Genomic DNA, 20,000 nt, shown 5'->3' with positions numbered 1-20,000 from the left:
ACTTAGCTTACTTACTACTAGCTAGAATATTGTGTGTTGTTTCAAAATATTACTGCTGGTTAACTCTCAGATATTATCAGAAGGTGTGGATTAATGGTTGCAAGGCAAATCATAGGTTATAGTATGTGAATGCACTTGTCCTGAAACGTTATAATTTATACAGTATATCTTCTTCTTCTTCTTCTTCTTCTTCTTCTTCTTCTTCTTCTTCTTCTTCTTCTTCTTCTTCTTCTTTCTTCTTCTTCTTCTCTATTATTTTTCTCTGTTTGTGTTAAATGTTGGATCTATTTTTAGAAAGCCCGCAACAAAACAGAACCCTAGCTGAGTTTTTAATAAGAGCCATGCTGATGTGAACACATGCTCCATCCCACTTATGGGCCACAGTGAGTTCCTGTGTGCGTTGTTTGTCATTGTCTTTGGTCATGTTTAATACATTATTCTCATTAAACAGTAACTGCACTTCATTTGCTTTGTACTGACGTCTGCTTTATTTATTTTTCTATATTATTTCTTTTCGGATACTAAAATGTCACACAGCTGTTTCAAAAGGTCCGGAGGCAGTGATCATGATTAGCTTGTACGCTAAATGTATTGACGACCTCATTGTGTGACCTTGGTATCGTATGGTTCTATCTGGGGCATCAAATACAACATTTTTGACATGTCTGTTAGCAAAACTCTGGTAACTAAAGATATTATGGATTTTTTATACTGTATATTAGGGCTGAAACGATTTCTTAAGATTATAAAACTAATCACGATTAATCGCACGATTGTCATGAGTTAACTCGTGATTAATCGCAACTTAATCGCACATGTGATAAATGTACCTTAAATTAATACTTTACAAGTTTTTTATTCTCTAATCAACATGGCCATGGGCGAATATTGATGCTTTATGCAAATGTGTTTATTATAGTAAAACCAAACTTAAGATGTTTTTCCAAAAACTTGTTCATGCCTATAAAAAAAACACAGATAAAGTAATTATGGTGCTTCAAATTAAGTAAATCACCAGGACACCAAAAGGAACTTTTGCTATGTTCTCACACGGATGGTTTTAATTAGTGCCTGGTCTGAGACGCATCAGCAAAACAAATGATTAGTGATAAAAAGATTTTTCAAATTGAGGTTTAAAAATTTTTTTATATTTGAGTAAAGAAAGGACGTCGTGGAAAAATGTGTGTTGGGTTGAAGGTTTTCACCTTCTATATTTATTTATAAAAATTGTCAAACATAAGTGTATGCTGCATTAATTGCGTGTTAATAAAATTAGTTATTAACGCATTAATTTTGACGGCCCTAATATATATATATATATATATATATATATATATATATATATATATATATATATATATATATATATATATTTTTTTTTAGATTTATACTGCACATTTTTACACTGCCCAGATCCTTTATATTTATTTGCTGTTCATCTATCTATCTATCTATCTATCTATCTATCTATCTATCTATCTATCTATCTATCTATCTATCTATCTATCTATCTATCTATCTATCTTAATTCTGCATAAAAAAGGCTGATAAACTGTAAACTGCTGTTCTTAGCTGCTTATAACTAAATAACAACTTTCACAACATTAAGTGCATAGATTACAGTTAATTAATTAGAAGATCACTGTCATATAAGAGGAACAAAACACTTTTCCCACATGCCAATTTGGGTAAAAGTAACTCTTGCGTCAGTGCATCATTGATTATTTTCTAATTCAAATATATTTCCAAAAAAACTCTAATAGTAAAAATGTCCTTTTCTTTCTTTCTTTCTTTCTTTCTTTCTTTCTTTCTTTCTTTCTTTCTTTCTTTCTTTCTTTCTTTCTTTCTTTCTTTCTTTCTTTCTTTCCAATTTGTCATGTCACCGATTGAGCGTAATGTGATAAATATGCGCTCAGTGCGTATTGTTTAGTCTGGATCAGCAGCTTTTTTGTTGCAGCTGTGTATACAGCACTCACAGGAGGATTTTCTGTATGACTCAGATCACAGGCTATTCATATATTTGAATAGGTGTGTATGCATGTGTTTGTTCATGTATAATCAGGCATAATCCCATCATTTGACCAGTAATGTTGGTGTCTGATTGGTTAGCTGTGATCAACCGACAGTCGACTGTAGTTTAGTGGAGGAGGCATATACGTATACACTATATACACTACAAAAAAAGAGAGAAAGAGAGACAGAGAAACAGAAAGAGAGTTATTATTCATAGCATACACATTCATGTTTTTGTCTGACAGTGGCTTCATCTCACATAGATAAAAAAAGTGTGGCAAAAGAGAATCCATCTGTGACAGCTTGCAGTAGCATAGCATTTTTTTTTTACTTGAACTATCAGACCTGTTGCATCATGTCAAATCGAGCTCCATGGGTTGAAGTGGAATATTCTGAGTGACCTGCTGTAGAGCTCTGACCTCAACCCTATTGAACACCCCTGCTTCCTAGTCATCAATTCAGAAAGTTTTAATGGAACGTATTGTTAGATGGTTACTCACGTGTCCTAATGAACGGTCATCAGAATTTATTGCTGGAGACACGTCAAAGCAATTTGTATAAGGGCGTCTGCCAAATGACTGTAAATGTGAATAGGGTGAAAGAATTCATCATGCTCTGAAATTGTCATCATATTCTATTCCACCTGAGTAACAAGTCCCTGTGAGTCTGTTAAGTCCTTACAAGCTTATTACTACAATTTTATTTTATGGTTATTAGAAAAAGATTATTAATCATATAGTCATTAGACATCAATAAAAGTATTAGTCATTCACACATTTAATCATTCAATGGTGCAAATCTTGTTTAAAAAGTAGAAGATGCTGCAGCAGTTGTGTTTACTACAATAAAATTTTTGATTTGAACAGGGTGTCTAAACTTCTGCAGGCATCTGTACTTTATATAAGCAGAGCAGAAAGGAGCTGTCCGTTCAGCACCACACCTCTTCTTGCTTTATTCACAGTCCAGACAGGAACCTGAGGAACACTTCCTGATTTGCCCAGTAGATGTAGAGTGCATCCATAAAGTATTCACATCACTTCACTTTTCCCACATTTTGTTATGTTACAGCCTTATTCCAAAATGGATTAAATTAATTATTTTCCTCAAACATTTCTAAAAAAAAAAAATACACCCCATAATGACAAATTGAAAGAAGTTTGTTTGAATTTTTTGCAAATTTATAAAATAATAACAAATAAAAAAACTCAAATCTGAGCTTAGGTGCGTCCTGTTTCCACTGATCATCCTAGAGATGTTTCTACAAGTCCACATGTGGTAAACTCAATTGAATTTTTAGTTAATGCATACACACCTATTAAATTTTAGTCCCCATAATCAACATCCAGGTGATGTTTCTACTGCTTTACTAATAAAACTGTCCAATGCCTAACCCAGACAAATAATTCCCAGAAGATTCATTCTCTAGAAGTTTTTCTTAACATGGATGTTTTGCTCATTTGCTCTTTACATCTACAATTATATGGACAAAAGGTATTTTTACCTGTAAACTATTAGCACAAAGGTAAAATCACACAATTGTACAGGATGTCTTTGGATGTGGACCAAACACTGTTCCAGTATGAAAATGCCCCTGTGTACAAAGCCAGGTCCATGAAGATATGCTTCACATTGGTTGGAAGGAAAGATCTTGAGTGAACCACTATAGAGCTCTAAACCTCAAACTTAATGAACACCTTTGGGATGAATAGAAATGCTGAGTGCACCCCAGGTCTCCTCACCTACATCAGTACTTGATTTTGTACATGCGATTGTGGTTAAATGTGCACAAATCTCCACAAGCTCATTCCAAATTCTAGTGGAACATCCTCCCAGAAGAGTGGCGGTTTTTATGACAGGAAATAGGGACTAAATGTGGAAAGGGATGTTAAAGAAACAAATACTAAAATTATGAACAGGTGTTAATAAACCTTTTCCATATAGTGTATATCTGGTTTCTGTATTGTTACATAAAATATAAACATAAACAAATGAATGATAAAGAAGTAGGCATCTGCTAAGAAGGACATTTGGAACTGGGCTGAGATGGGAAGCCTGTTATTAGCCATATTTATCCAGTGTGTGTATCTCAGAGTGACATCAGACCGCACGAGCATCTTCACCGAGCCAGTCTGTAATTTAGAGTCTCTAAAATACCCGTTGTCTCTTTCTGCCTTTTCTGCGTCTGAGCTCTCTCACCTTCACAGTCGTGCGCTTTCCCAGAATCCCGAGTGTTGTTGTGGTCTATGCAGCTGTCTCTGCTCCGTGGTGGCCATGTCAATGAGTGTATCTTGTATGTGTGTGTGTGTGTGTGTGTGTGTGAGAGAGAGTGAGAAAGAGAGAGAGAGAGAGAGAGAGAGAGAGAGAGAGAGAGAGAGGTGTTTATGGAACTTCTCAGCACAGCCTGTTTCCTGCAGGTCATATGGGGCGTTTTGCTGAATGTCAGCTCGAGCTGTTTGTTCCCGCTGTTTAATCCCTCTATATCAGCCGAGTTAAGAAACAGCACAGAATGCCCACATTCACATCCAGCTCTGGCTCTCGTCACAAGTTTTTATGTAAGCCAAGCTTAGAGACAGAGCTGTGGAAATAACAGCACTTGTTTTGCATTTCACTTTTTTCTTTTTTTTCTTTTTTTTACAGGGTTTAATTTAGGGTTTCAGAATGAGTGACTAAATCCCAAGCAGGATTCATTTGTTTTTACCTCTTGCTGAGTTGCACACAGTTTATTAGCAAGAGAAAAATAAATGAAGGAAGTTCGAGAGCTACAGTTTGCAATAAAATGAAAACTTGATTATAGATAAATAGAATGCCACATATAATGCCTTAGATGATTTTTTTGGAATTTGTAAATATTGGCATGGTTTTTTAGCCATTAAGATTGTTCAGCAGGACGATGTCTTTATGTCTTGTGACTCTTAAATGCATGTTTCTTCACAAAGGCATGTTTGTAAACACTAGCAATTTCTATACAAAAAAAGGCATGTTTCTACACAATGTCAGGTTTCTACACACTCAGATTTGTACACACATTTAGATTTCTACACCCTGAAAGATTTTTACACTCAGTTTTCTACACACTGTCAGGTTTCTGCACACTCAGATTTTTATACACTGACAGATTTTTACACACTCAGGTTTCTATACAATGACAGATTTCTACACTCAGATTTCTATACATTCATATTTCTACACACTGACAGATTTTTACACACTCAGGTTTCTACACACTGACAGATTTTAACACACTTAGGTTTCTACATACTTAGGTTTCTACACACGAACAGATTTAAACATACTCAGGTTTCTACACACTGACAGATTTTTACACACTTAAGTTTATTCACATTGACAGACTTTTACACACTGACAGATTTCTACACATTTAGGATTCTACACACTCAGGATTCTACACCCTGACAGATTTTTACACACTCAGGTTTCTATACAATGACAGATTTCTACACACTCAGGTTTCCACACACTCGGAATTCTATACACTTATATTTCTACACACTGACAGATTTTAACACACTTAGGTTTCTACATACTTAGGTTTCTACACACTAACAGATTTTAACATACTTAGGTTTCTACACACTGACAGACTTTTACACACTGACAGATTTTTACACACTAAGGTTTCTGCACAAAAGCAGGGTTCACTTTTAGGAACTCGAGCTGCGTCATCAACGATTTGGGAAAGCTTCAGCGTTGTCCATGCTCTAAATCACGTGTGTAATCTGTTCAGTAAAAAGCACAGCGTCACCGGCGGGATGATATCACAAACAGGAAGCTATAAAAGCACACGGAGTGAAGCCGGCCCTAGCTTCTGTTAATACATAAAGCGTTCTATGTGTATGTTTTTCCCCTTACAGGTTTTTGGAAAGTGGTGAATGTCTGGAAAAAAAAAGAATAAGCAACCGATTGTTCTGACTGTGCAGAAAAGACAGTTTGTGCATTACTTGCTTTAGGTCGGTTCCTGAGGGTTTTCAGAGGGCTTTTGCTGAGGCAGAGCGGCACGCTGGTTCCTGGGGCTCGCAGATGGACCTGGCAGATGTATTTGAAATGGGCTTGACCCTTTCTCCTTCCTCACCTGCCTTGTCCAGCACTCGCTCGCAAGTGGGAAGCACGCCTTTTGGCGGTTTCTTCAACTTGCAACAAGAGCATTCAGCTCCGCCTCCCTTCCTCTGCGAGCGAGTAGGTATTGGAGGTTGTGACTCATGCCATTGCCAAACTTGAGATAGTTTGGCCGGCCGATGAGCAAAAAGCTGTCCCATCTAGTAAGCTTAACGGGGGCTTTCTGTGACCTACATCACAACCTCCATGTCAGGGTCTGCCTCATTTTCTGTCCAGGTCCTGGTCTAAACCGTATTGGGCCCGCCTCTTCAGTTCCAAACCTTGTTGTACTCCAATGTAGTGGGACTAAAAAAGTGTGGTTACGGGTCGATACCCCGGGTTGTACAGATGCTGGCTAGCTATCTCTCCCCAAGCGTTGCATCGTCCCTTAAGACCCCGACATTGTCCACCCTTTTGTAACATGTTGGGTGGTGGGTAGGGCTTATGCCTCAGCAGATCAATCCGCTGTATGCCTGCACACCATTGCAGAGTTACAGGCATATCTGTTTGACCTGCTGAGAGAGCTAAACATAGGCATATTTGGCTCTTGGGGCCACAAAAGAGACCATTGTGGCTGTTGGCTGGTTTATGGCCATTGTAGTCTCCTTTGAGAGGCATCTATAGCTCACCCTATCGGATCCTTCCGACAGGGACAGAGCTGTGTTGCTTGTCGGCAGTATTTCAGCGGTTCCTCCCACATTGCTCTTATGGGACTGCTCAGTGGGTACAACCCCAAGAACAACCCAGCACCTCCTGTCACTGAGAGGTTAGAAAGCAGAGCATTGCAACTCGCACTCTCCCTGCTAGGGATCATGTGTGATGCTCTGGGCCTAAGCCCCATGAGATGACAGATCTCGGTACGTTCCTGGGATTCCGCGGGAAAGGGCATGGTGCACCTCATTTATATGGTGCCCCCCATGGACCTGGTCTGTTAACCCTGTTTCCCCTGGTATTGTAGTGAACCCAGAGGACTCGCTGCCTCCTTGGAGGCTCCTAGAGCTGCAACAGGGTGTAGCTTTGGCCCTATGTCAGTCTTGAGCGACTGATACCCTTAAGAGACTACCTGGCAGCCTGGGAAGCTCTGCCAGACGTGTATTGGTGGGTCCTGCATACTATACAGAGGGTTCGGTCTCTGGTTTAGTTTGGGTCTTGTCCGCCCTGGTTTGATGGGGTATGTCCCACTCTGGGTCCCATGCAGGCTTTGGTCATGGAACAAGAGGTAAACACTCTCTTGAGGAAGGAGGCCATTGAGGTGGTCCCTTCATCAGAAAGTCCATGTTCCCAAAAAGAATCAGGGGTTACGTCCAATTCTAGATTTATGTCAGCTGAACCACTCAATAATGGGGCTCAGGTTCCCTTTCAGGAACTCAAGCTGCGTCGGAATGCTCTGAGAATGCAACTGCATTGTCCATGCTCAGAATAATGAGCCTAATCAGTCAAAAAGGGTGACGTCTGGGCAGTGCCTCTGCGCTAGACACACTGGAGGTCAGACTGATAACCTTAAGGGAGCACCTGGCAGCCTGGATGGCTTTGCCAGACATGTCCCGGTGGGTCCTGCACATTGAATAGTGAGGCTATGCGATTTAGTTTGGGTCTCGCCCACCCTGGTTCAATGGGCTCTCTCCCACTCTCCCACTGATGAGAAAAGTGCAGGCCCGGGTCCTGGAACGAGAAGTAGACATTCTCCTGAGGAAGGAGGCCATCAAGGTGGTCCCTCCATCAGACAGAGAGTCCGGGTTCTACAGCCGGTACTTCATAGTTCCCAAAAAGAACAGTGGGTTGCATCCTATCCTAGATCCACATTAGCTGAAACGTTTTTTGATGAGGCTTCGGTGCAAAATTCTGACTCTCAAGCAGGTCATGTCTCAGATCAGATCCAAGGATTGTTTGTCACGGTAGATCTGAAGGACACGTACTTTCATGTACCCATCCTCCCTTCTCACATCAGGTTAGGCCTTGCCACCCCGCACCTTCAGGAAGTGTGTCGATGTGGCTCTGGCTCCCCTGAGACTCCAGGAAGGTGAGAGAAGGGCAGTCACTGTGGAAAAGTATTCTTTAGTAACCTTGGCAAACCTTCATATCTTGACCTTTGTGGAAACAAGACGGTCCTGTCTTGTTGATCTGCACATTTTGTGCTATCGCGTGACAGGATTTTAGAAGACCAAGGGCGATAGTTTAGTTGGAAAATAGCTGTAAGCACATTCTGTTCCTTTATCATATGCACCTATGTTTCCTGTATACGTCTGTGCTGACCTCTATATCTGTAAACACATGATATCTTTCTTACAGTCACTCACTGTCAGGCAGTCCAGTGACTGCTCGGGTTCATGGCAGCAGCATCCAATGTCATTTCACTTGGCCTCCTGTACATGACCCCTCCCCTTCAGTGGTCGCTCAGGGCCCAGGGGTTCTCTCAGAAGGGCAATCCCCTTCGCACGATTAAGGTCACATAGTGATGCCTATGTGCCTTAGATGCGTGGAGAGATCCCGGGTTCCTACTACCTCATGGCATTCCAGATCCTCCTGTCTGCCCAGGGGAAGCTCCTCTCCCTCAGAGCAGCTTATATCCCAGGCTGTTTGAACGAAGGTGGTGGAGCAGATTTGGAAGACATTTGGCAAAGCCCAAGTAGACCTGTTTGCATCTTTAGAGATGTCACCTTGTCTCCTGTGGTTTTCTTTGTATCTACCAGCCCCACTGTAAGGGGGCGCAATAGTTCACCCCCGCCCGAGCTGTTGAAGCTGTGGCTGTGGCCCCTGAAGGGGCACAGCTCTGAGTCTCCGGTCCAGAGCTCCCTCCACGAGGGGGTCATATGATGCGAGATGGGGCCTGTTCACTGCATGGTGCTCCCGGCACCAATAAGACTCAGTCCACTGCCCAGTTGGTTTAGTGCTGGAGTTTCTGCAGGAGCAGTTTGCAAAAGGGTTGGTTCCATCCATTAAAGTCTACACGTCCGCCATTTTGGCGTATCACACCCCATGTCCGGGCATTCACTGGGCAAAGACCCACTCCTGACGCGTTTTCTCTACAGCACCCGGAGGCTGAGACCCCCAGTGCATCCAAGAGTGCCTGGGTGGGACCTAGCCGTAGTGTTGGAGGCTCTGTCTAAGCCCCCCTTTGAGCCTTTAGCCGAGATTTCATGGAGGCACTTGTCCATTAAAACCGCGTTGTTGCTGGCTATCCACTCTCTGAGGAGATTAGGTGATTTACAGGCCCTCTCATTGGCCCCCTCTTTCTTGGAGTTTACTCCAGGCATGGCCAGTGCCTTCCTGCACCCTAGAGCGGGTTATGTTTCCAAGGTGCCCCTGGTTGTCCCACAACCTGTCAGGCTCCAGGCATTCAATCCCCCCCGATTAAAGACCCCAGACCAGGAGAGATTGAACCAGATGTGCCCGGTCCGAGCACTGGACTGCTATGTCCGCCAGACGAGTCTCTGGAGGAAGTCGGAACAATTGTTCATCTGCTATGGCCTTCTCAGGAGAGGCCTTTCTGCTCATAAGCAGACGCTCAGCAAATAGATTATTAACGCCATAGCATCTTCTTACGGGTCCTCTGGTTTCCTCGCTCCATTCGGGGTCAGAGCTCACTCTACCCAGAGTGTGGCTGCCTTCAAGGCTTGGTCTGCTGGAGTGTCCCTCCAAGACCTCTGTGATGCTGAGTGCTGGTCCACTTTTGCCAGGTTTTACAACCTTGACCTCTGTGCTACTCCTGGCACCTCCATTCACACTAGTCAGGGACTGGTCGGTGTGGTGGTATTGGACTCTTGTTCCCAAGCCTTCCGACACAGCTTAAGTTCCTGAAAGGGAATGTCTCCAGGTTACATATGTAACCCTGGTTTCCTGATGGTACGAGACACTGCGTCTCCAGGCCACACTGCTGGCATCCCTGCAGCACTTCCTGCCCCTTTCAGAAGCTTGCGCTGGCTTCACTCCATGTGCTTTTATTGCTTTCTGGTCATGACAGTTTTTACACACTGACAGATTTCTACACAAAGCAGGTTTCTACACAAAAGATAAGTCTCGTTTCTACACACTAGCATCTTTCTACGCAACATAAAAAGGCACGTTTCTACACACTTGCATTACACAATGTCATTGATTTACACAAAGGTAAAAGGACGTTATGTAAATTATTTTTCTTTACTCGATATTTTACCTATAAGAACATCGACCTGTGAATTCACAAGCTGCAAATAGAAGGTTATGGTACTCACACCAGAGTTTTATACCTGCATGACTGGGTCTGAATTTCACCTGTCTGAGAATCTGGGTATTGCCATTTCTAAAGAGCAAGTGTTGAGCAAATATTGGATTAAATTATGGAAAAATCCAAAGTCATAGCAAGGTTAAACATTTAAAATAGGACTAAGCACTAATGGAATCTGATTATTGAATCAAGCCCTGTGATGACATGAATGGAAAATGACCTCAAGCATATAATGAGGATGTTTACTGATCAGACCCTCTAACACACTGTTTGTGGGTGTGTGTGTATTAAAAGATTAGTAGAGAGCTGATTGAGGCTGACAGGAGGGAGTGACAACAGTGCACCATAATCTCTCAATACACACACACACCATCACTTCTTTGCTGCCCAAAAAAACAAAAAACAGACAGGAGAATAAACACTCAGCTAAACAAAACAACGATCCAACTTACAGAGCAGAGATCACAGACTGAGCATGCTCAGTAGTGTTCGGCTCAGCAAGTCTGCTGTTCAGCTGCAGTATAGCCGAGAGAGAGATAACGACAGAGAGGGAGGGAGGGAGGGAGGGAGGGAGAGAGGAAACGAGGAGGGAGAGAGACCGAGAGAATTCAACTCAGTGACAGAGCAAGAGAGAAGGATAAATGTACTGATTGTGTGCACACTCCGAATCACACACACATTCCATCCCGGTTCATCTCGTCGATTTTATCTCGTGTTCGTCTTTTTTTATTTCCGTACTCTCTCGCTCTCTCTCGGTTACTTAAAGCACTACCTGATAGCATCGAGGGACCATCTGGCGCAGTAGGGAGCCTGTTAGCGTCAGCGTCAGAGCTCGGAGCAGTTCTCGAATGGGACGGCACAGCAGGACGCAGTCTTTCCTCTCCGGCTGCTTTCTGCTGACATGCAGCCCGACGGGAGGCAGCCGGTCGCCAGCATGCCCAGCACCACACGTTCTGCGCCGCACTCATGAGAGGCTTCAAACTCGCCTGGTAAGGACACATGCACTAGTCAATTTATAGCCTGAGAATCATGGAATAGGTGAAGCTTTTGGACAGAGTTTTTTTCTTTTTTTTTCTGTATGTGTCTTGTTCTGTGATCGTTGTGAATATAAACACTCATATGTTAATAGTATTAATACTGTATGCAGAAGTTCTGGCTTTGATCATGCTGGAGACATTGTTGCTATTTCCATGTCCATTTGATACATAACGCGGTGAAAGTAGGCTGTTCTTAGCCACATTTAGTAACTAGGTTCTGTAGCAAAAGGATAGGAATCTAAAAGCGGGTAAAGCCCAGGCTAGTCATGTGACCATATAACGATGACTTTTTTTATCTAAGCTGTAATTTTCTTCACTTTCTTGCTTAACAGTAATATAAATGACAGAAGTCTGGCTGTAGACCAAATTTTATAGATTCATGCATGATAGTCATAGTGTGTCCTATTAAAATATTTTGTGAAAATGAAAAGAATTCAAACGTGGCATCATCAACATGTTACCTCATTATTTGAAAGAAAATGTTTTTTTGGCACTTTTTCCACAGTTTAGTCATTTGTCAAGTCCTATCCAACACCAACCAGGTCTCTTGTATTGCTTGCCAGTTAACATCCGGTGACGGTGATAGCTAACAATTGCAAACTTATTGTTTCAAACTAGGGTTACTTAGGCCATGTCCACGCTAATACATTTTCTTTTCTAAAAATGTTTGTAGCCTTAGAACAGAGGTATCCAATCTTTTCTGCTAAGGGCCAGTGTGGGTTTCAGGTTTTCATTCCAACCAATCAAAGACCACACCTGATAGTCATTGCGAATGAAAATCATTACATTTAAACAGGCAGAAATTGGTGTGGAGCTGTTCGGTTAGAATGAAACCAAACCTTTGTGGAAAAGATTGGATACCCCTGCCTTAGAGGAAAGCTCTATCCACCCTCTATTGCAAACATGAGTTCACAGATGCTTACAGGTTTCAACAGAGTGGGAGAGTCCATTTTCTTCCCCTCACTATCGAAGAACACGACCGTATTTTCCTTTCTTGGTTACCAGGATGGTTTGCCATTGTTGGAACTGGAACTCTTTTAATGATGAGTTATATTGCAAGATCATTGCTGCATTTTAAATCCCTAGGCCCCTTTATTGAAAAAAATCATCGGGGAAGAAAACTGGCTACCTCAATAACGCTTAAAGAAATTATTATATGCATATGATGCAAGGTTCAATCCTGAGCTTGGCTTAATGTCTGCTTGGATCCTCTACGTTCAGTATGGCTTTCCTCCATGTTTCCTTCCATGTCCTAAAACATGCCGTAGATGATTTGAAGACTGAATTTGTAGGTGTCTTTATGGGATCTTGTGACAGATCCCATCCATCCAGGGTGTATTCCCACCTCTCGCTCGGTTATTCCCAAGATAGACTCCTGATTGACGAGGATGAAGCGCTTATTGAACATGAATGACCACTTGCCTGCTTTTTATATTGCAGATTTTGAAATTTGGTTGTACCCTAGAGACCCCATCCCTTCCCCCACCATTATCTGGAATGTATCAGACTCGCTGGAGTGTCAGTCAGCTCTTCCTTCGCTATTTCCTTTTTTGGCGTGCTCGCTTATCTCTAGCTGTCTCATTAGTCCTCAATCTCTCACTCACGCGCTTATCTCTCTGGCCCCGTGTGGAATATTTTTAGTGGTGAATAGCAGGACGACTCAGAAAAGCTTTATTTTCGTTGTCCACCTGCCTCTTCCTTTACAGGGAACCATCCTTTTCTGTGCTTTTGTGAGTGAACAGTAGGGCCCCTTAAGGTTGAGAACTTTTAACTCTTTTTTTCACCATCAGAGTTGCAGCTGTTCGAAAGCCCAGGACTCGGCACTACCGAAAGCCCTGCAGCGTTTGCAGGCTGATGTAGGAAATGTTCACTGTAGATGTTAGCTTCAGTGTTGGTACACACTTTATATCACAGACTCCTGGCCCTGTTCATGTGGATCAAGGAAATGTGTTCAGAGCTCAGAAACCCATTTGAGGAATGAGTGTTTTGAGCACTTAGCTGCATACACACTATAAGGACAAATGTCACATCCCATTCCATATTTAGTCCACATTTTTTGTTGATGAATTTCCTCCATTTATCTGGGAAGTTGTTCCATTGGAGTGTGTTTGTGGAGATTTGTGCTCACACAAGGGTGTTGATAAAGTTGTAGGTGAGGCGAGGAGGCCTGGGGTGCCGTTCCAATTCATCCCAGTAGGGTTGCGGGACAGAGGAGGAGATCTTGTTGGCTGTGACAACCCCTTAATTGGAGAAGCCAAAAAAAAGAAGAGTTTGTGTCACAGTGTTGATTAGGTGTCTATGACAGCAGTCCGTGATTGGAGTACAAATCTGAAGGTTATAATAATGTGCTTATTCTTATATGCGATTTTTCTACAGTATGTGAAAATTTTAAAAAGTAAATGCTTATTTCAGAAGATTGCTATAAACAACTAATCTCTAGAAGGTCTAGAGAACGTTAGGCTTTATCTAAGTATAAAGTAAGACTGATGAGGAAATGAGTGTTTATAGCTGCTATAACATAAGAGGTAACAGGGACTACGAGAGGTGTTCAAGTCAAACGGGGACTTTAAAATTTCTAAGATAAAAGAAAAATACACTTAGTGGAAACTGCATTTATTTTTAGCCATACTCCCCTTCTACATTTATACACTTATCCCAGCGTTCAACTAACGCCAGGAACGATTTGTCAGTTCGCCTGAGCCATCCTAGTACAGCCTGCTTCACTTCGTCATCAGGGAACTAACATGAGCGGGTTCGTCAGTGATGGACATACAGCAATCTTTGACATTTTTACACCATTTAAGTGTCTTACTGCGGCTGTGCGTCTCATTATGGTACTGCGCCTGAAGTCTTCTGTAGATATCCGCTGGTTTTATGCCTTTGTTTACATGATTCTTCATTACTACATGCTGTTCCATGCACTAACACTGTTGTCTGCCAGCTTGATTAACGGTTTGTGGACTTGCCCGCGACATGTGCGCCACCTATGTGTAATAGGACACAATAACCACTTACTACTCCATGTTGCATGCCTCGCTAGCATCCATTTTCATACCTTTACAATTAGTTCCGGTTTGACTTGAACCCACCACGTAACTTGTTTTGCAGATGATCCGCAACATTTCAACTATAATTAATTAAAAATGTAATTCGTTACCGTAGTTAAATGGCTTTTGTTACAAATCTGTACTTGTACTGAAGTGTTTCCATTTGGGGAGACTTTTACTTTGAACTTCACTACATTTTAAAGTCAAATATTTCACTTTTTACTCAACTACATTGTGTGAAATCAGTCGTTCCTTTTTATTTACGAGCAGATAAAAACGACTGGTCAAACACGCAGCAAGCCACCAATCAGCGTAGAGCGATTTGGATCTAGTTTGCAAGTCTCCGAGCATTTCCACATGAAGAGGCGGATAAAACGAGTCCATGTTAGAACTGTTGCAGCCAGCAATTTGAAAGAAAATGCACATATTGTCAAACACCCCCGGAATATGACACTCATTCACACTTTGGTGGCCTTGTTAAATCATATTATCACCTCCATCTGTCCTCCCTCAATTAATATCCCCCTGAGCCTCTCTCTCTCTCTCTCTCTCTCTCTCTCTCTCTCTCTCTCTCTCTCTCTCTCTCTCTATCTCTATCTGTCTCCATTGTCCCACATTATCCTTGGCCCAGCAGGAGGCTCTGATTAAAGACAGCAAGATTACTCTCAATGGACTTTTCTGTCCTCTCTCTCTCTCTCTCTCTCTCTCTCTCTCTCTCTCTCTCTCTCTCTCTCTCTCTCTATCTATATATCTATCTTTCCTTTCATTGCCTGTCCTTCTAATCATCACTTGCACTTGAAGGCTCTTTTCGACAGTTTAATTTCCCATGGGATGCCACTCATCCCCTCTTCTTCATTTTCCTTTTCTCTCTCACTCACATGCACCTGTGCATCCAAAAATGCACCAGATCTGTTGAGTGCGTTGTGTCGAGTGAACGTCTTCTGTGTGTTTTTTTTTTTTCGCTGAAGTAAACGAGTTACATATTAAACAGGGACAAGGGCTGAGTGCACTAATGGCCACTGTTTGCGTGTGTGAATTACAATTTGTCAGCCGTATCACTAACAACAGTCCTGGCCTTTCATTACATCAACCGTGCTACAGTTTGGCATTAATTCCAGCGAAACAAAAAGCCGGAGATCTATTTACTCAGGATTTTCGCTCGGGTGCTTTTAGCAGGCATGAGAAAGGGCCTGCATGTGTTTGCTCAGGATCGCTCTGACATCACGGGCAGGTAAAGTGATGAGGCGGATGCGGATGCGGATGCGGAAACGACGAGTTGTGCAGAAACCGCAGAAGGTGATAATAATGTAAAAATCTGATGTTTTTTAAGTACACTCCAAGTTCCAATTTTTTTTATTAATTTTTTCCAACAGCATTCACATAATCTGGTGATTTTTAGCCTGTTTCTTTACTCTAACTGGCACCACAGATGATACACTGTAAATTAAATTAAGGTTTATAGAACCTACAGTATATAGTGCATTTTTTTTTCATTTAAGATACAGCCAAATAATGCCTGAATGCTAAAAAGGCAAGTATATTTATATACGTACATATTTGAAAGCATACACTATAAGCACAAAAGTATTGGGACACCTAATGGCTGGAAAAGTCGGGTGTCCCAATACATTTGGCCCTACAGTGTATGGTGGAACAACAAAAACACTTCAGCCTGCTGCAGTAAGTACAAAGGTCTCCTCTGCAGTTGAACACACACAGGAAGCCTTACAAAAACTGCTGAATTGCACACACACACACACACGTACACACACGTTTCATGATTCATGACTTTTCTTGATTTCATCCTGTGGCTATTTTAGATGCTTTTGAGCGAGATGCATGTGCCAACCTTCTGCCAAGAACACATGCATTTTCTCGCACAAGGTCTCGCTGAAGGTCGTGTGATCGAAGGTCTTTACAGAGGCAAGATTGACCTATAGAGAGGCCTGTAATAATGACAGCTGGAAAAAAGAAATACATTTAGATCTCTTACACAATAGGGTTCAAACGTAACAATACACAATGCAACAGAATTCAATCATGTATTTTGTTGCTTGTCTATTAACTAAATAGATCCTAAGATCTGGATTAACTGCAACCATTAGCAAATAGCACACTCAGGTTTGTTAGGACTGGGGTCCAGTAGGAAGCCTTCACATGGAGAGCTTTCATGGCTTAACCTACCAGCTGTTATTGCCTTTACCGGAGCAGAAATTCGCTTAGGTGGAAGGAATTATTAAAGCTTCCCTTGACTCATGATTCGGCTTCATGCTCGCATTAAACTCAATCTCATTACTCACGAGCCACCATTGTTCTTTCCGTTACTCCATTTTTCTCGTTCTACCTTGAGAATAAAATCGCACACGAATATACATTTTTATTTAGCTACATTTGTATCATTTTGAACAATTGAATTTGTCAGGAAGCAGATTTACAAAAATCCAGATGTAGATTTAGTTCACAGTGGCAAGAAAAATTATCCTGAGATGAACAAACCTGTCCTCAAAGAGAAATTTGTTCGAAGTTAAAAAGATTAGAAACTAAGTCGTTGACCGTACGACTCAGCCTACATCATGCGCACTGGACTCGACGAATGATTTTTTTAAGTAATTAGTTTTTTATACATTTTGATAATTTTTTTTTACTTTATACAAAATATTGTATACAGTATTTTGATTTGTTTTAGTATATTTTATTGTTTATTTGATAGTATATATAGCTCTTACATTAGGAGATATGCGTAGACAATAACGAACACAGTAACAACAGTATATAGTATGAATTCTCAAATCCCTGGGATAGATGGTGCGTGTTGTTTTCGTATAACAGCACGGCTGTTATATCGGTGCGCTCGTTAGCATTGTTAAGGTGAAGTTTTTAGAAAGGAGATATTTATTTAATAATAATGGAAGGAGCCCCGAGTGGGAGCGTTCTCAGAGTTTCCCAGAGTGGGGAAAGTGTTCAGGGTAGAGGATTTTGTGCTATTCAGACTCTATTTTTAATGGCAACAAAGAACGAGAGAGAGCGAGAGAGAGAAAAAGAGAGCTAAATTTGTCCACTTTTGATTTCCATAAGCACTGTCTAGAATATTTGCACTTTAACAATGTTTGCATTAAACTGCCACTTCAATTGAGCTCAATTGAGATCTTGGTGACAAAGCATGACAAATATGCAAAAAAGAAATTAGGAAGGGGAAAAATAAAGCACTGTATGTATGTATGTACAGTATGTGTGTATGTCTGTATGTATGTGCACATAAAGGATGACTAAATATTATAGTTTTTCCACCTGCCCATCAGTCCCCGTCCATCTGTCTGTATATCTATCAATCTATTGATCTGCCAAACTATAACTATTACTGTTAAACTGTTGAACAGTGTGATGTATTACTCATTAATAAACTTAAATGTTCAATCATGGGTAGATCGCTGTATATAAACAGAATAACACACTCCAGAATGTACACTTATATAAAAATAATCCACTCCAGGGTGGGAAAAGCACTCGGCTTTGCATCGTGCCAAATATATTCTCATAAGCACACCATCTGTCGTGTTATTCCATATATATTTGTGTTTAATGTTTCAGTAGATAAAAAAAAATCTTTGTTACAAATAGAACAGAAGAGATGGTTTCTTGTTTAAACAAACTCGTTTTAGAGTTTAGATGCGTTTTTGCTTTATAGTGCTAAGTTCTATTTCAGGTTCTGTTTTATTTGTTGTGTTCAGAGGTCGACGGATTTATTGGTTTTGGCAATTAAACGGCTTTGCTGGAACTATCGGATATCGGCAAAAATCCATAGTTTTTCAGGGTTCTGGTCTGCTGTCATTGTGCTGTTTGTTTTTCACACGTGAGACTGCGTGCTGCACAGAGAGCGCTATATATGTGTTATTTATAATGTATTCATTTGATATTTAATAATTATTTTATTTACATGAAAAAAAATTTATGATTTAGTACTGTTTTTTTTATATATAAATTTCAGCACAATTTTTCATGTAGTTTCCTTTTTTAATACAGTATACCTTTTAATAACTATCAGTTGATTAATCAGTTATCAGCAAATCTGATTTTGGTAAAATCCACCGGTTTCCTCGGTTTCTGTGTCTCTGGGGTCCTGCTTCAATGACCACACATGCACACACAGACAGTCATAGATAAATGTAATGTAGGAAAGACTAGTGAATGTCATTCTCTAATTGTATACTGTGTTTATCTTGAAAACTGGTCACAATAATAATAAATAAAGCATGTCTTCGTCTTAGCATGCGTTGTGCCTACTGGATTTCAGTTTGTGTTTCGGTCTCAGCCCGGTGGCTTTACATTGTTGGGCTGATCGATGATCTTGGCTGACCCCGATGGGCCTCGGTCCATGCTGAGGCCAGTTCTCATCAGGAACAGGCTGGAAGGGATTGAAGGAGATTGAAAAGCTGAACCGGAAGCTTAAGGTTGGCAGTAGAGATGGAGGAATAGATAGAGGGGAAATGAAGGGAGGAGGGGTTTGTTCCGCTCTGTCCAGCAGGAGGGTGGAAAAAAAAAAGAAAACGGACGGTTGGCATAAGGACAGGCATAAGGGGTTGGCTGCACTCCCGTATCCCAGCTCCCTCTGGGCCCTCATACAGCATTTACATTGCTTGAGGCAGGGATTTCACTAGACACAAACGCACACACAAACACACACACATTCATACATATTGAATATTAAAACTCCCCTCTTGTTTACCAGCATATTGTACTTTAATTGTGCTGCTCCAGTGAAATGTATGTGTGTGAGAGTGTGTGAGAGAGTGTGTAATGTCATGAAAATTCCCAAGTAGCTTTTTACAGAATTTGTAATAATAATGATACTACTAATAATAATAGTAGGAGTAGTAACGGGGACATTAGTGTTAGTTTGAAAAAATATATTTTGTCATAGTTTTTATTTAAAAAATATTTACGCAGGTTTACATCGGTCAGCAAAAAATCTAAAATAATCCATTTAAAAAAATAATTATAAAAAATGAATGATTAAAATAAAATGTTAATAAAATGAATGAATAAAAATGAATGTTAAATAACCTAAATTATTATAATTAAATAATTGTAGTTTAATGATAATTAATATATAAAATTATGTATAAATTCATTACAAAAATAAAAAAATATGATCTTATTTTCATAAAGTTTGATCCCTATAGTTCCAGCATTCCAGTTCATGGTAGTTTATTTACATTTGTGTACATGTAGGTCTTATTCGTGATAAATTTGTGACTTGTCCTCGTGGCTACGGAGAAAGTTCCTACAGCTTGTGCTGTTGCTGGTGCTACTGAGTATCTATGACTATGATATAATGCCATGAAAAGTACTGTGTTTAAAAATGTAACTCCGGCTATTCGAGTACACAGACTTCACACATCAGGTTTTTCCTTCACCCATTTTTCTTTACATTATCAACAATTAAAATGTATAAATGTATTTAGAATACGGTAATAAATGTTCATTGAACAGCTAGTTATAGGGTTATGGGGTTGCTTAGGGTTAGGGGTTTATGAGGTGTCTAGGGGATTTAAAGGGTTTATTCGATTTAAGTCAAGAACAAATTGT

At 40.7% G+C, this 20,000-nt stretch overlaps 1 protein-coding gene across 9 annotated transcripts in view; it reads left to right on the top strand.

Annotated features, from left to right (window-relative positions):
* The window catches only part of gramd1bb (GRAM domain containing 1Bb), a 133,055-nt gene that overhangs the window by 70,620 nt on the left and 42,435 nt on the right, over positions 1-20,000 (top strand). The window contains exon 1 of one of the 9 annotated variants that reach the window (XM_046864148.1): positions 10,938-11,319. The exons of the other annotated variants lie outside the window; for them this stretch is intronic. Within the exon in view, the coding sequence (XP_046720104.1) occupies positions 11,297-11,319 (23 nt within the window). The 5' untranslated portion in view covers positions 10,938-11,296. Of the gene's footprint in view, positions 1-10,937; positions 11,320-20,000 lie in introns of those variants that run through there. 9 annotated transcript variants of the gene reach the window in all.

This window comes from Silurus meridionalis, chromosome 13 (genome assembly GCF_014805685.1).
Source record: "Silurus meridionalis isolate SWU-2019-XX chromosome 13, ASM1480568v1, whole genome shotgun sequence".
NCBI classification, from domain to species: Eukaryota; Metazoa; Chordata; class Actinopteri; order Siluriformes; family Siluridae; genus Silurus; species Silurus meridionalis.
The sequence above is the reverse complement of the archived record's forward strand: the minus strand, read 5'-3'. Positions and strand labels throughout refer to the sequence as shown.